Raw genomic sequence first — 16,012 nt, forward strand, 5'->3', positions numbered from 1 at the left:
GCAAGAGATGATGCATACAAGAGCAACACATCAAAGCAAGTTTAAATGAGGCCGGAAACCACATATGACAATTCCGGTAAGTCCTCATATGCAAATTTCGAAATTGGTCCAGATCTGAATAAACCTTATGTTCAAGTTGTTAAACAGCAAGTTAAAATGCTCATTTAGTTCGGAGCTACGGCCTAGAAGATATGAGCAAAACAAGTTAAACATGACATTGATGCAAAATGCATTCAAACATCAAGAAAACACACTCAAAACATGGATGCAACAAGGTAACATGAAGCTACATGCAAAACTAAGCAAGTTTCATATAGAGCACACTCAAAACGGAGCAACGGTTCAACACATACACATGAAACAAGGTTAAAGGACAAGCTGTTCAAAACAGCAACTAGACAACTTGCAAGTATCAAAACAACATGCTACACCACCTCAACATGAAAACAAATGACATGATGTGATGTACAGGTAAAGCATTACAAAACATGAAAACTGAGCTAACTCCAGAAATTAATAGAACATACTCAAAAGGGCATGGCAAGATTGCAAATAATAACAGTTCACAGACTTAGCCGAAATCACTGGACATGGCAGAAATAACATCAGGTTGCTAAGTTTAGAGCTATCAAACAACATGCTACAGGAGCAGATCATAGCAAAACAAGAAACGCCATGAATCTATTAATTGTATAGAACAAAAGTCCCTTACTAATCACGAGCCAAAAAGGCACAGAAGATATTATGGCACCCATGTAAACATAGAAAGTTTCATAAACAGATTCAGACTCGGCAGAAAAACTGAGCATGGCATAAACAGAATTATGAAGGCATCTTTGCGAGCTCAAATCACTAATCACAAAGCATTTCATGGCATGTGAAGGCATCCAACAGTAAGATGGCATAATTATGAAGCTAAGCATGGCAACAGCAAGTTCATAGGGTGCATGGATCACTAGCAAAACACATGTCAAAACTGAACTTCATGTTAACAGGCTGACAGCAACATTATTTAGCAATTTGAGAGCAAGTTTGCAACAAGCCGCAGCAGGCTATAAATGCAACCAAGGGTATGAATGGATACATCATAACATGTATAAAAAAACACTTTTAGTGAACATCTCCAGATTATGCATAGACTCATGGTGACAGCATGTTTACATGGCATCACAATGTTACAGCTAAAGACTTAGCAGAAATGACTAGTCACAGAAATCAGCAACATCATGGAGGCTACTATGCATGCTTGTGCTAGTCACCACATAGATCACAAAAATACAAGACAAGCATCCCTGTAAAGATGGCATGATGTAGTTCAAAATTCATGTACAGCTCATGCTCATAGGATGCACACAGAAAATGCAACGAAAATAACAAATCAGCAAGTTCTGTAAACAGACAGCAGTTAACATCATATAGCACTCTTGCAACGATGATTGAGGCATCAATTTGGACTCAAACAAACATGGCACAATGGAACAAAATGACGAGCATCTCATGATGAACATTCTGATATATCATGCACGCAAAACGGAGCAGTATGCAAGAAGTTACAGCAGGTCAAAGATAGCACCAGAATGTAGGAAATCGGGGACTTAGCAGAAAATTACCCTCGGGAAAAACGGGATGAGGTCGAGCGGGACGGAGGGATCCGAGATGCGGGAGGCGCGTTTGGTTGGGCGGACCGGTGGATCTGGTCCCGGTTGACCAGATCCAGGTGAGGTCGGCGGCGGGGTGCTCCGGCGTGCGGCGCGGTGGCCGGAGACGTGGGGCGAGGGGCGGCGAGCTCGCCGGCGGGACGGCGGATGTCGGGCGCGGGGCCGACGAAGGGCGGGGGGGTCGGCGCCAGAGGCCGGCGGAGGCGAGTGCCGGCAACCGGTGAGGAGGCGGCGGCGGAGGGGCTCCGGGGAGGTCGGCGCGGGGCGCGACCGGGCGCGCGGCGGCGCACCGGCGGCGAGGCGGCGGAGGGGCGCCGGCGCGGGGCGAGACGGGGCGCGGGCCGCGGCGGCGGCGCTCGGGCCCGAGGCGGCCCGGGGCGGGCTCGCGATGGGCCCCGGCGGGCCTGGCGGCGGGGGCGGCGGCCAGGACAGGTGGCGGGCAGTGATTCGTTGGGGGCGGCGGAGGACGTGTCCGGCGCGGAGGCGGACATGTCCGGCGGCAGGGAAGGAGCAGGGCTATGGTTTAGACTGCGGGATTTTGGGAGAGATGCACATATTTATAGGTAGAGAGAGCTAGGAGAGTCCAAAAGAGGTGCGGTTTTTGCCCACACGATCGTGATCGAACGGCGGAGAGCATGGAGGGGAGGTTGATGGGCTAGGTGGGCTGTGTGAAGAGGTGCTGGGCTGCAAAGAGAAGGGGGGTTTCGGGCTACGCGGTTAACCGTTGGGGCATCAAACGACCTCCAAATGGAACGAAATTTGACGGGCGGTCTACCGGTGATATACCAAGGCCACTCGGCAAATCTCGGACAATTCCGAGAACGTTTTTCTCCCGCTCACGAAACAAGGTCGGAGAGGGGCGACGGGCGCGTGTGGGAGTGTCGGATCGCGAAACGGACAACGGGGAAAAGGACTGGATGCAAGTTTCGAAAAACATGCAGATGAAATGCAGATGATGACATGGCAAAATGCAACACGCAAGCAAAAGACATGGCAATGACGGCGAATAACTGGAAGACACCTGGCGCATCGGATCCGGGGCGTTACACAAAGCGTCTTCTACTCTGGCGTGAGACGGCCTCGCTTGTCTCCTTATCTTTTTCAGGAGTCCTTGTTGTCCACGGGCAGGATCAATGCTACATGCTATGGAGCAGGAGGGCAGGGCAGCGACAGCTTGGTACGAGCGGTGCATCAATGTCCGACGGTTTTTCAAGAAGACCTGGTTCCATTTCTTGATTGTTTTTTGAGATAGTGAACCGCTCATGCCAAGCGGCGACCTGGTTCCATTTCTTGTCAGTAGTCGAGGTCGTTTTGTGGTGGGGTGTAGCTACACATGTAATCTTGTTTTTTTTAACCTTTGATCTGATTTGTTAACAAGATCTGAGTTGCCCTCCTAAGGGCATGTACAAAGAGGTCGAGTCAGTTGTCTATAACCAGGCCCACGTAGGATTATTTATTACATGGATGAAAGAGAAGGATGAGAGAGAAAGAGTCTGTGTGTAGAATTACCGATTGTCTAAACGCTTAAAAGTCACTCCTTAAAGACACGATTCCTCCCGTTGTACGATGGGTGTTTGTAGCCAGCGGTTTTTTTTCAAAGATCGGCTCAACTCCCCGCAATTTTGAGGCATATATAAACACAGCTACCTAGACAAAGCATTGCAGAAGATGTCTATACTGACTAGATCTAACATGGACGGAGGCTATAGACAGGAGCTATCTAAACTTTTTTGGAGGTGAAGGAGCTATCTAAACTGTTGCACATGCCCTGACCGGACTCTGGACGCAATAGGCCGGCCCACCAGGCAACCCTATGTGTTGCATCAAATAGGAGGGGGGTTTGTGTTCGACGTTCCCTCTCGTTAGGGTTTTTGTGCTCTCGATGGCGACTTTGTCGCTCCCGTTGAGATCCAACTTTTTCCATCTCGTCGACCGATCTTCGAGACGCGGCTGGGCCTGTGTGAAGATGACATGGATGATGTGGTGGTCGATGAGGGATCTATTCCCCAAGACGCAGCCAGATGGATGGCGGTATCTAGGGTTCATATCGATAAACCCTATAGCCAAGGATGGTTTTTCAGAAACATGCGAGCAGCCTGGGATCTGGCTCAGGTGGTGAATTTCAAGCCTCTGGAGGCGAATCTCTACACGTTGCAATTCTGATGCCTCGGCGATTGGGAAAGAGTCATGCAGGAGGGCCCGTGCAACTTTCGAGGACATGCTGTGATCATTACTCCGTATGATGGGGTGACTCAACCAACTCAAGTTAAGCTGGACACGTTGGACATATGGATCCAGATACATGATGTTCCTAGTCTGTATGCACATCTGGTGCCGACACTGGCGCCAAAGGTTGGAGAAGTTCTGTTCGCTGAGCCTTCCTCGCATGATTTTACCGGCAATTTTTATCGTGTTTGGGTGAAGATCAACGTCTACAAGCCCCTAAAGAATGTGGTGTCTCTAGTGAGAGATTCCAAGCGGCAGATATACAGGGTCAAGTATGAGCGGCTGACGGATTGGTGTGCGGTATGTGGTCATCTGGGCCATACGTTTAAGGAACATGGTGAGGGGATTCACCCCAAATCTGCACTGGTCTTTAAGGATCTTCGCGCCTCTTGGTCTATGAGGCGGGGCAGTGGCCCTGGAGGGGAAAGGGGACGATGTGGAGGTCGTCGAGGCGGACGAGGTAGAGGAAACAGAGGGCCACCAAGAGACGACGAGGAAGAATTCTGGGAAGATAATGATCATGAGGGAGGGCTGCAACCAAGTACGGATAATATGTCCGTCGATGACCCAAGCAGAAAGAGGGTTGTAAGGGAGGAATCAGGAAAAAGCGTCGGGGTGAAGGAAAAGCAGAAGGGAGATCCAAGTGCGTCGGCACTCGCCATTGTCCCTGTGGGTGCTGGCATGGTCAGCCCACCTTTGACCAGAGACCCGAAACGCTCGAGGACGGAAGAGGAGGAAAGGGAAAGCTCAAGCATCCCAGTGAAGAATTTGGCGGGCTCCTTCGAGGAGCGCCGCCGGGCCCAATGAGTGCTTTCTGTTGGAACTGCCACGGTGCGGGCAACGCCGCGATAGTCCAAGAACTTCGTGATTTTGCGAGGAAGCTTGCCCCTACCCTTTTATGTATTGTTGAAACTCGGATAGAAGGATCTAGGGTAGAGAATTTAGCTGGTACATTGGGATATGACAATGCGTATGCGGTTGATAGTGAAGGTAGTAGTGGTGGAATTGGCCTCTTTTGGAATAATGAAATAAAGATTGATATTTTAGGTTACTCCCGTTATCATCTAGATGTGTCTGTAGAGGAAGAAGGTCAAGATGCTTGGAGAATGACGTGTGTATATGGCGAGGCTCAAACACACCTAAGATATCGGACGTGGGATGTTTAAAAAAATATAAGCACCTCCACCTCACTACCATGGTTGTGTATAGGGGATTTCAATGAGGTTTTGTGGTCAAGCGAACATGCTGGAATTGGGATGAGAAGTAATACCCAAATATAGGCTTTCAGAGACATGGTGGATATCTGCATGCTTCTTGACATTGGATACAAAGGCAGGTCGTGGACGTTTGAAAAGAGGGTGGTTGGAGGAACATACACCAGATGCAGACTAGACCGCGCGTTGGCAAATGCACCATGGATGGCTCGTTTTGCTACTGCTAGTCTTGAGCACCTAACGGCGGCAACGTCAGATCATAGTCCGCTCCTTCTGGACCTTGGTCGAGGACAGAGACAACTACATGAACACACTTTCCGTTACGAACCAATGTGGGAAAAACATGAAGAGCTGAAAGGTTTTGTTCAGGCAGAGTGGGCTGTGCATGGCACATGCAATAACATTCAGGACCTGCATGATAAACTACAGCGGGTTTCGGCGGGCCTGACAAAGTGGAGCAAGCAGTCGTTCGGGAGCGTGCGGAAGGAGATCAAAGATCTGAAGAAGAGGCTGGATGAAGTCCGGGGTGATCCGCTTAGAGTTGCGCCCACACATGTTGAACTAAAGACTAATGAAGGACTTATTGAACTGTATCATCGCAAGGAGATCATGTGGAGATAGAGAGCACGAATTGAATGGCTGGCCTCGGGCGACAAAAATACCAAGTTTTTTCATATGAGAGTGAGCTTAAGGAGAAAGAAGAATATGATCAAAGCTTTGGAAAATTCATTGGGTGTTTTGGTCGATGACCCGGCTGAGTTGAGGGCAATGGCGAAAACTTTTTACCAGAGTCTGTATACGTCAGAAGGAGTGCAAGGAATACAGCAGGTCATTGATCATGTGCCTAGAAAGGTGACGGTTGCCATGAATGCAGACCTGTGTGCAGCTTACACTAATGAGGAGGTAAAGACAGCGCTTTTCCAAATGTTTCCCACTAAAGCACCTGGCCCAGATGGTTTCCCGGCATTGTTTTATCAGAAGCATTGGGATGTGTGTGGTGAGGATGTGACTAATATAGTTCTCAGAATAGTTAAAGGAGAGGAAAGTCCGGAGGCTATCAATGATACAGTGTTAGTACTGATCTCCAAGGTGACTAATCCGAACCTCCTCTCACAGTTCAGACCGATCAGTTTATGCAATGTGCTATATAAGATTGCTTCGAAGGTAGTTGCAAATAGACTGAAGCTTGTATTACCAGATATTATTTCAGAGGAGCAATCTGCGTTTGTACCAGGTAGAATGATCACAGACAATATAATGTGTGCTTATGAATGCTTACATTTTATGAAGAAAAGCAGGTCAAGAAATAATAGCTACTGTGCTCTGAAGCTAGATATGATGAAAGCCTATGATAGGCTGGAGTGGCCTTATTTGAGGGCCATGATGGAGAAGTTGGGGTTTGCAGCAAGTTGGATTGACACAGTTATGGCTATGGTTTCTTCAGTCTCATTTTCAGTTTTGTTCAATGGAGAAAGACTCGAGCGTTTTTACCCATCAAGAGGAATTCGGCAGGGAGATCCTATCTCACCTTACCTATTTTTGATTGCAGCAGAGGGCCTTTCGTGCCTCCTGAAATCCAGTTCACAATCATCTTCACTCACAGGTATTAGAGTGGCACCAACGGCCCCAGCCGTGAACCACCTTTTATTTGCAGATGACAGCCTGTTGCTTTTCAAGTCTAGTGTTGAGGATGCAGAAAGAGTTTCAAACCTACTGAACATATATTGCAATGCTTCGGGTCAGAGAATAAATACTGTAAAATCATCAAAAAAAATTCAGTAAGGGATGCCCACAAGAACGCAGAGATGGAGTGAAAAATATTTTGAACGTTCATAATGAGTCCCTCAATGAACGATACCTTGGAATGCCGACAGATGTGGGTCAGTCAAAGAATGGCACATTTAAATACTTGCGTGATAGGGTTTGGGAGAAAGTGAAGGGTTGGATGCAGAAGTTGTTATCGGCGGCAGGGAAGGAAATCCTCATTAAGTCAGTAGCGCAAGCAATACCAGTCTTTTCAATGGCATGTTTCAGGTTGCCAAGGGGACTCTGTGACAATATCACATCCATTATTCGTCAGTTTTGGTGGGGAAGCAATAGGGGGAAACGCAAACCAGCTTGGGTAGCGTGGGACATAATGACCAAACCAAAGCACATGGGAGGAATGGGTTTTAGGGACATGGAACTGTTCAACTTAGCTTTGCTCTCGAGACAGGCTTGGAAGTTACTGAATGAAACCGAATCACTGAGTGCAAGGTTGCTAAAGGCGGTTTATTATCCGGATGTATCACTGCTTCAGGCCGAGTTGGGGTTGCACTCGTCTCAGATTTGGAGAGCGATCTTAGATGGAAGAGATGTGATGGCTCAAGGTGTGGTTAGAAGAATTGGTGATGGAGCCTCTACCAGGATATGGGACCATAACTGGATCCCACGAGCAAGTTACAAGAGACCGATTGCATCATTGGTTACAGCCCCGCCATTAAGGGTGTCTGATCTTATTGAGACGACCACGGCTTCTTGGAGAGAGGATCTGATCCGAGCAGTTTTCATGGAGTTTGATGCGGAAGCAATATTGAAGATACCTCTTTGTACACGACGGATTGGTGACTTCTGGTCCTGGGGCGAAGAACCTCGTGGAAACTTTTCTGTTCATTCTGCATACCGCATGTTGTTTCGGACTAAGTATGATAGAGAGGGCTGGCTTGAGGAACGAGAGGCACCATCTTCTAGCGAGGGGGACAACAGCGAATGGAGGGCCATCTGGAAGGTTGAAGTACCAAGCAAAATAAAGGTGTTTCTATGGCGACTCGCTCGACACTCGATTCCATCGGGTGATGTCTTACACAGGAGGAATATGGCGACGATAGGGGCATCCAGGTTGTGCGGGTCACCCGATTCTTGGAGACACGCGCTGCTGAATTGTCCTATGGCACGCTGCACTTGGGCGCTTTCTTCGGAGGCCATTTTGGACGAGCTGAGCTCTCAACAACAAGATTGCCCAAAGACGTGGTTATTTGCAATGTTGAGAGCGCTAAAACCTGAAGATTTTGTTAGGTTTTCAGTCTCACTTTGGGCCATGTGGGGAGCAAGGAGGAAAGCATTATATGAAGGCCTTTTCAAGTCGCCCCAGACGATGCACGGTTTCATAAACTCTTATATTTCCGATTTCCAGGTCTTAGCCCCTACGAGAGAAGGGTCAGGGGGTGGAGCCATGCAACACCCAGGTTGGATCGCTCCTCCTGATGGCTTTACGAAGCTGGATGTAGATGCAGCTGTGGGTTGTGGGAGCCGGTTTGGGGCTGTGGCAGCGATATGTAGAGACCGAGAAGGCAATTTCCTTGGAGCATCGTCTTTTATCTTCGAACATATCAAAGATCCTGCTACTCTAGAAGCATTGGCAGTAAGAGAAGGTCTTGATCTTGCAGCATATATGAACATCACAAAGGTACATGTGGCTACAGATTGCCAGGTTGTGGCAAGTGAGATTGGCAGGAGGAGCACTCCGGCTTACGGGTCGGTGGTTAGAGAAATTGAGTTGCAAGCATCTTCTTTCATTTCTTGTAACATAATTCATCAGTTTAGGAGCTTAAATTATCATGCTTACAACTTAGCAAAGCATGTTTTAACTTTGAACGTTTGGCCGTTATGTTTGGATAGGCCAATACGAAGGCATTTTATTCGTCTTTGTAAACATCGTGACGACGTAATAAAGCTTTGCGAGGTTGCCTAGAAAAATCAAATAGGAGGGTACGTACCTCGCATAAGCGGCGTATAGGATTGCCCCAACATCGTCGATTGAAGAAAATAAAAACGTTTCAGAAAAAGAAAATAAGTCATCTCTTTTATTGCCTACGCTGGTCCGCATAGAGGCGCTCAATTCCCCCAAATCCCCCAACCCCCCTTCTCGCCGGCGGTGCCTACTCCGATCCCGGGCTGAGTTTCTCCGGCCACCGCCGCCCTCATCCCCGTACCCAAGGAGGTTCCGGCGTCGATGAGGACTCGCGTATCCAGTCGCAGCCGCGGGCCACCACCACGCGCCTGCACCGCATCTACTCATCGTCGCCCGGCGGAAGCGAGCTTCACCGTGGCCAGGAGGCGTCGCGCGGACCGTCTCCTGCGCCGGCAGCCGCGGAAGCAGGCAGATCCCGGCGAGGACCGTGTCAGCGCCCTCCCCGACGACCTCCTCCTCCTCGTCCTGCGTCGCCTCGACACCCGCGCGGCGCTCGGCGCCGGGCTGCTCTCCAAGCGCTGGGCTGGCCTCCCCCGCGAGCTCCCCGCCCTCGACCTCAGGGTCAGCGACGTACTCCCGCCGCGCTACCGGCGGTGGCTCCTCCGCTACCGTGACATCTTCAGCAGCGGAACCTTTGTGATGTACAGGCATCGCCTCGCGCATCACGAGTTCGTGCCCGGCATGACGAGGTACGAGCGCCGCGCCATGCGCGCCTTCACCAGCTCCGTCGAGGGCCTCCTGGCCGCCCGAGCTCGCCGGAGGGTCAGCAGCCTCAGGGTCGAGTTCTTCATCACGCGCAACACCGGCTGCATCAACCGGCTGATTTCCCAGGCCATGGATGCTTGGGGTGTCGATGACCTCGAGGTCATCGCCCGGCCGACATTCCTGCAGCAGACCGTGCACGCCTTCCCTGGCCATGGCCTCTGCTCCTCGCCCCGGTTGTCACGCCTGCAAAACCTCAAGCTTGGGGTCTGTGTCATCCCGCATCTGCTGCATGAGTACCACGCGCTCACTAGGCTCGTCCTGCAAGACGTTGCCGAGTCACCCCCGGCCGCCTACGAGGGCGTCTTCGACGCGTGCCCGCAGCTGCAGGTGGTGCACCTCAACTCCTGTCTCTGCGGCGGCAGGGACATGGTCATGGTTGTGGATGCCCCCAGCTCGCAGATCAGGGAGTTCGTCGTGGACAAGTGTGAAATAGGATCAATATGGTTGAGGGATCTTCCCAATCTGGAGCGTCTGGCCTCCCTGGGCACACACCTGTTCTTTGAGTCCACCGCATTCCCTTGCCTAAGGCAATGGAGCCTCGCCCGCCGCCACGGTGTCTCCTTGGATGGGTTTCGACAACACTTTCGGCAGCACCTGGAGCTTGACTTGTTTCTTGAACACACCCCGGACATTACCGACCTGATCATCCGGTTCACGGGGCCCGACAGATGGATCGTGCCATCTATCTCACCATCCGTCTTATTACCTAACCTGAGGCGGCTGTTGGTCGCCGATGTGCCTTCGTCCTGGGACGTCTCTTGGCCCCGTCTTCTCTTTGAGACGGCGCCTTCCCTCGAGAGTTTTCACATCCACATTGCCTCTTGCATGGAGGAGCCCAGTCCCAGTGAAGAAATACCCTGGTGTCCGACAAAGTTTCGGCAGCATCGCTTGAAGGAGTTTGTGATGGCTGGTTTTGAGGCAACAGAAAGGCAGATTTACCTTGTCAAGTTTGTCATGGCCGTATGCACGGCGTTGCGTCATGTCAGCATGTTCAAGAATGGGCATGCTCGGGACAAGGGGCACTGGGAATGGGAGATGGTGACACAGCAACACTCATGGACTGAGGAGGAAAAGGACGACACGCTCAAGCAGATTATGGGCACGGCATCTTCAACAGCAGCTCCGGTTCAACTGGTTTTAGGCTGATCATCGTGTGTTTGTGCCTGTCTTATGATCCTCTCATAATGTATTCCACATCTCTGTTTTACTCGATGTGATTTATAATATATTACTCAATAATGTTTTTGTTTGTTATTCCTTTTCTGTGCTAAGCAGTGCGTGTGCATTTTTCAATGGAACTCAATCCAGTTTGTCTGCTGAATTTTCCATATGTGCAGGCTTTTATAGTAATTTGTCTTGAAAAGATTCATCATACGAGCTGTGGCAAGGGAAAACGTCATGGCATAATGCCTGCCGCTATTTCTACGTCGTCCCCCAAATTTAAAGTACCTTCACAAAATCCTTCTTACTTGAAACTAAACTATCCATTTACTGTGAAAAATGAAGAAGAAACTAGCCAGTGGCAAAAACATCAGGAGGCCAAACACAGCTATGCTGTTTGGATATATAATCTGCTGCTACCTTTATCTGTATACTAGGTGGTTAGGCAGCTGTTACATATTTGTTTGTTTACTTTGTTTTGAATAAATATTGTGTGTGTGTTTTTCTACTTTTCCAACTTATGATGCATATGGAGGTACTTTTGTGATCACCTCGTGTTTTTACTTTCTACATATATGTGCTTATGGGATATGAAGGATCTTTGTTACTACATTGTAGCAAGTCTATGGGAAGTTATGTGTGTTACTATTGTAGTAGCAAGTCCACATGTAGCTGAGCTGGTTACATGCCACTCTATGGTCTCAGTGAGGCTGAAACCTCTAGCAGTATAGGAAGTAGAGAAACCATTGTGGGCAGCTTTTATCCAGTGGATGAGGCTCTCAGCTTTAATCTAACCAATTTTGTGGAGGGATTAAGTTCTTAATCATTTTACATGATTTCTTACCAATTTAAATGAAATTAATGTTGACTAGGTTCTCTGAAACTCTTGATTTCATATCTGAACTCTGAAGTAAGGCATTTACACTAATTTTACTTGAAGTTGCACATCACTGAAGTAGCTAATGGAAGAATTAAAGCTCTTGTGTTGCCGCATGGGATTTCACTTGATATGTACTCTATCCAGTGTCATTTCATTATCAAATTAGCTACAGAAGTAGTCCATAGAGTTTTTGCTTATCCCCATTCCACCACTTGTGGGTTGAACAGCTCCAAGCAAAAGCAATTGAGAAAGGGGGGACGCCCCTGTCTCAGTCCCCAGCGATGGAAGAAGGGGGTACCAGGAGCACAGTTTGAGGAGAATCCGAGATGATGTGGAGGCGAGGGAGGTGTCGATGAGATCACTGCAGCACTGACTGAAGCCAACGTGGGCGAGGACTTGAAGAAGGTAATCCCAATTGACAGAGTCAAAATGCTTTTGCATTATGTAGCTTTAGGAAGACGGATTGCTTCTTTGCACGGTGATGTGCTGATGGCGCTGAATAATATTCTGCACATACAGGAAGTTATCTTAAATACACCCGCAAAAAAAAACTGATGGAGATGTTGTTCTGTATTTCAGGGGCAATATGGTTAGCAAGGAATTTTCCGAGGATCTTGTCAACACCGTGAGTAAGGCTAATGGGCATTGTCTTTCTTTGGCACAAGCGCAGTGATGGCGGTGTTGAGCATGTTCCAGGTTGTAGCGTTCAGAGCAGATAGCTGACTGAGGGCATTCTGTAAATCCATCCTAATTGTGTGCCAGCAACGTTTGAAGGAAAGGCCAATGAAACTGTCAGGCCCAGAGGCGGGCCTTCTCAGCAGCAATATCTGTGATGGTGGCACGGGTGATCAAGATGACCAAGGTGAGCACGAGGAAGATTCAGATAATCCCAGTTTATGCTCCCTGCAGAGTTAGTTGTCCCTTGTGCCCAGCGGAGAGTTGAAATGTTCCAAGAGAGCAGCAGATTTGTCGTTGTGACTAGATACAAGAATGTTCTTGTTATCAAGGAAAGTAATGTGCAAATATCTGGTGTTAGCATCATCGGCTTTGATCCAGACCTGCAAAGAGCCTGTGCCGTTCTGGCGAGCTTGATGTGCAGGTCTGCAGGGTAACTAAACCCTAAACCCTAATCCACTTTGACCCAGACCCACTCCTCTCAATGTTTTGCCGGCAATCTCAATGTTTTGCCGGCAATCAACGGTGTCATGGTGTTTGAAATTCATTCTCATTTTTTACATGGGACCTAAGCACGCACCCAAGGAGACAGATTTGATTTTTCAACCAATTTATATTCACTGGAGCATGCGCATGTAGTTCAAATTTGAATTATGCACATAAATGCATCGAAAACTCAGTTAATGCATGCCAAGTTTCATTAATTCAAATTTATGTGCATGTATCAACTTGGCATGCTATTATAGAGCGGCATCAACATGCCATGGTAAAATTTTTGTCCCATTTGAGGCAGATTTGGGTATATGTTTCTCACAACAAGCTTGATGGTTTTCGGTAGGGAACATCTCATCTTTGGGGACGAAATGATATCCATTGCCTCGTATTGCTTTCAATTTTTTTTCTCGTGTCAACATAGAACAACAGGAGTGTTGTGGAATTTTTGTGATTTTTTGGGATTCATTTGGACATTTTTATGCATTAACTGAGTTTTCAATGCATTTATGTGCATAATTCAAATTTGAACTACATGTGCATGCTCCAGTGCATATAAATTGGTTGAAAAATCAAATCTGTCTGCTTGGGATGCCTGCTTAGGTCCCATGCAAGAAATGGGAATGAATTTCAAACACCAGGACACCGTTGATTGTTGGCAAAACATTGAGATGCCTGGTTTTTTTAATTCTAGCAAATCCAAAACTCGTCTGAAATTCATGAAACTTGGCATGCTATCATGGAGCGGCATGAACATGCCGTGGTACAAATTTTGTCCTATTTGGGCAGGTTTGGGTCAATGCTTCTCACAAACCGGAGCTTCTCACAACAAGCATGATGGTTTTCGGTAGGGAACGTCCCACCTTTGGGGACGAAACGATATCCATTGCTTCTTATTGCTTTCAATTTTTTTTCTCGTGTCAACATAGAACAACAGGAGTGTTGTGTGAATTTTTGTGATTTTTCGGGGTTCGTTTGGACATTTTTATGCATTAACTGAGTTTTCAATGCATTTATGTGCATAATTCAAATTTGAACTACATGCGCATGCTCCAGTGAATATAAATTGGTTGAAAAATCAAATCTGTCTGCTTGGGTGCATGCTTAGGTCCCATGCAAGAAATGAGAATGAATTTCAAACACCAGGGCACCGTTGATTGCCGGCAAAACATTGAGATGCTTGGTTTTTTAATTCTAGTAAATCTAAAACTCGTCTGAAATTCATGAAACTTGGCATGCTATCATGGAAGGGCACCGACATACTATGGTATTTTTCATGTCCATTTTGAGAGAAGGCGCACTCGAATAATGACATCCAACAAAGGCATTTTGAAAAATAATAGCTGACACTTTAATATCTCAAACGTTTGTATAATTCAAACCGTGTGCGTTCAGTTAACCATTCACGTGACGCCACGTGTCTTGATTTTAATTGCTCTTGATCGCAAACGTTTTAGATAGAACACCCGTATGCAAAGTGAGAGCAGGATTTGTGCATCTCTTGAACACAAACGGTTCTTTTGGATGACCCATGTGAACCACTTACAAACAATTTGGTGTGATTTGCATCTGTCATATTGGGTATGTTGCCACTTGTCAAACTAGAAAGATTGACATTTGTTGATCTAGTAACATTGTCATTTGCCAACCTTGTAACACTGCGATTTGTCAAAATATGAAGCTAAAAATCACTAGCAGTATCTAATTTTTGCAACTAAAATTCAGTAATTAAGCATAGATGGAGGCGAGGAGGCGTGTTCAGTCGGGCGTGCAGCGGGCGGCGCAGTACTATTCGATTTGACAGCGGGCGGCGCAGTTTCCAATACAGCTTTAATGCAGACGAGGGAGAGGGTAGCGGTTCTCGAAATGTTGAACGGCCAATGATGCATCCTCCTTCAATTAGCATCGTGTGAATGCATGAGGGAAGTAATGGGAGGACGGCCGGGAAAAGAGGCAACACGATGTGAATGCAATGTAGTTTGCACTCATATAAAGGCGCCCCTCCATTCCAATGCATCTACCACATCGTACGAACCTAAGCATTTGCCTAAGCACCTACACAATAAGCGCAAAAGTACTCACTCCAGACTTATGGCGGCGATGCGCGCGAGCGGCCAGCGGCTATGCCAGATGGTCCACGACGCCGGCCTGCGGCATGGCACCGTGGATCGTCTCCACACAGTGTTGGCGACTGGCTGGTGGATGGCCGCCGTTGGCGCCAGCTACGACCCTCAGTACGACCAGATGATCGTTCGCACCACCAACAGGTTCACCGTCGTCAAGAAGCTCGCGGACGACATCGTCGTACTCCTCCAGCCCGCACGCCCGGGCTCCTCATTGCCTGCCACCCTAATCGGCCTCCATGGTCGGAACCTCTTTCAAGCACTGGTGGCCCTGCAAGAAACCGTCGACCTACACATCCATGTGTACGAGCGAATCATTTACATAGGTATCTACAAGGCCAGTGAGGATGCTACGACGTTGGCCTTCTTCAACCGGCTAGAATCCTTGGATGCCATTGTTGAGAAGCACCTTGACCTCGCCACAAAAGCCGCCGCTCCTTAGCCGCTGGTCGGTGGCCCGGCGCACTGAGTTGAGGAGGAGGAGGTCGTACGTTGATGGATGCATCTTTCTTCTTGCCTAATTATATGCATCACTGTAACTAGTACTCCATCCGTCAATTTATAAGTTGTGCTGCCATTGTCTATCTCGTTACTTTTTGATAATTTTTGTTTTTTGAACACATGTTGATTGGCTTGGATAAAGGTCTATCCCGCCGTTAGGTGCCGAAGCGTGCTGTGCTCGCCGTTAGGCGCCGCGGCGCACTCTGCTCGCGTCCGTCGACGTGCTCGGCTTATGGACAGCTTTTCCTTGCGCGTTCAACTGCTATATATATATATATATATATATATATATATATATATATATATATATATATATATATATATATATATATATATATATATATGGTTGCTCACCGGGAGGCGACCGCGGAGCGCTCTGCTCGCGTCCCTCCGCGCGCGCTCTGCCAGCGGTTGGGCGTGCACACGATCACGTCAGGGCCCCCATATGCATGCGGTTGCGCCGCGCGCGTTGCCACGCGATGCAGTTACATGCGGCACGATGGAGTTAATTACGTGCTGCAAATTAGAACTGCCATCAGGGCCTGCCGATATTCCTGGCCGTCCGGCTTCCCCTTTACTTCCCTCGG

At 48.2% G+C, this 16,012-nt stretch overlaps 1 protein-coding gene across 2 annotated transcripts; it reads left to right on the top strand.

Annotated features, from left to right (window-relative positions):
- Nucleotides 1–8,966: 8,966 nt before the first annotated feature.
- Nucleotides 8,967–12,672, top strand: LOC123182791 (uncharacterized). Of its 2 annotated transcripts, XM_044595454.1 has the most exons (4): nt 8,967–10,779; nt 10,931–11,038; nt 11,862–12,039; nt 12,214–12,672. In XM_044595454.1, exon 1 carries the CDS (start codon nt 9,090–9,092, stop codon nt 10,737–10,739), a length of 1,650 nt encoding a protein of 549 aa, XP_044451389.1. In that variant the 5' UTR covers nt 8,967–9,089; the 3' UTR covers nt 10,740–10,779; nt 10,931–11,038; nt 11,862–12,039; nt 12,214–12,672. The 2 variants fall into 2 exon arrangements, with proteins under 2 accessions (XP_044451389.1, XP_044451388.1); XM_044595453.1 differs by having other exon boundaries at nt 8,967–11,038.
- Nucleotides 12,673–16,012: the final 3,340 nt, after the last annotated feature.

The sequence above is a fragment of the Triticum aestivum genome, chromosome 1D, assembly GCF_018294505.1.
Source record: "Triticum aestivum cultivar Chinese Spring chromosome 1D, IWGSC CS RefSeq v2.1, whole genome shotgun sequence".
NCBI classification, from domain to species: Eukaryota; Viridiplantae; Streptophyta; class Magnoliopsida; order Poales; family Poaceae; genus Triticum; species Triticum aestivum.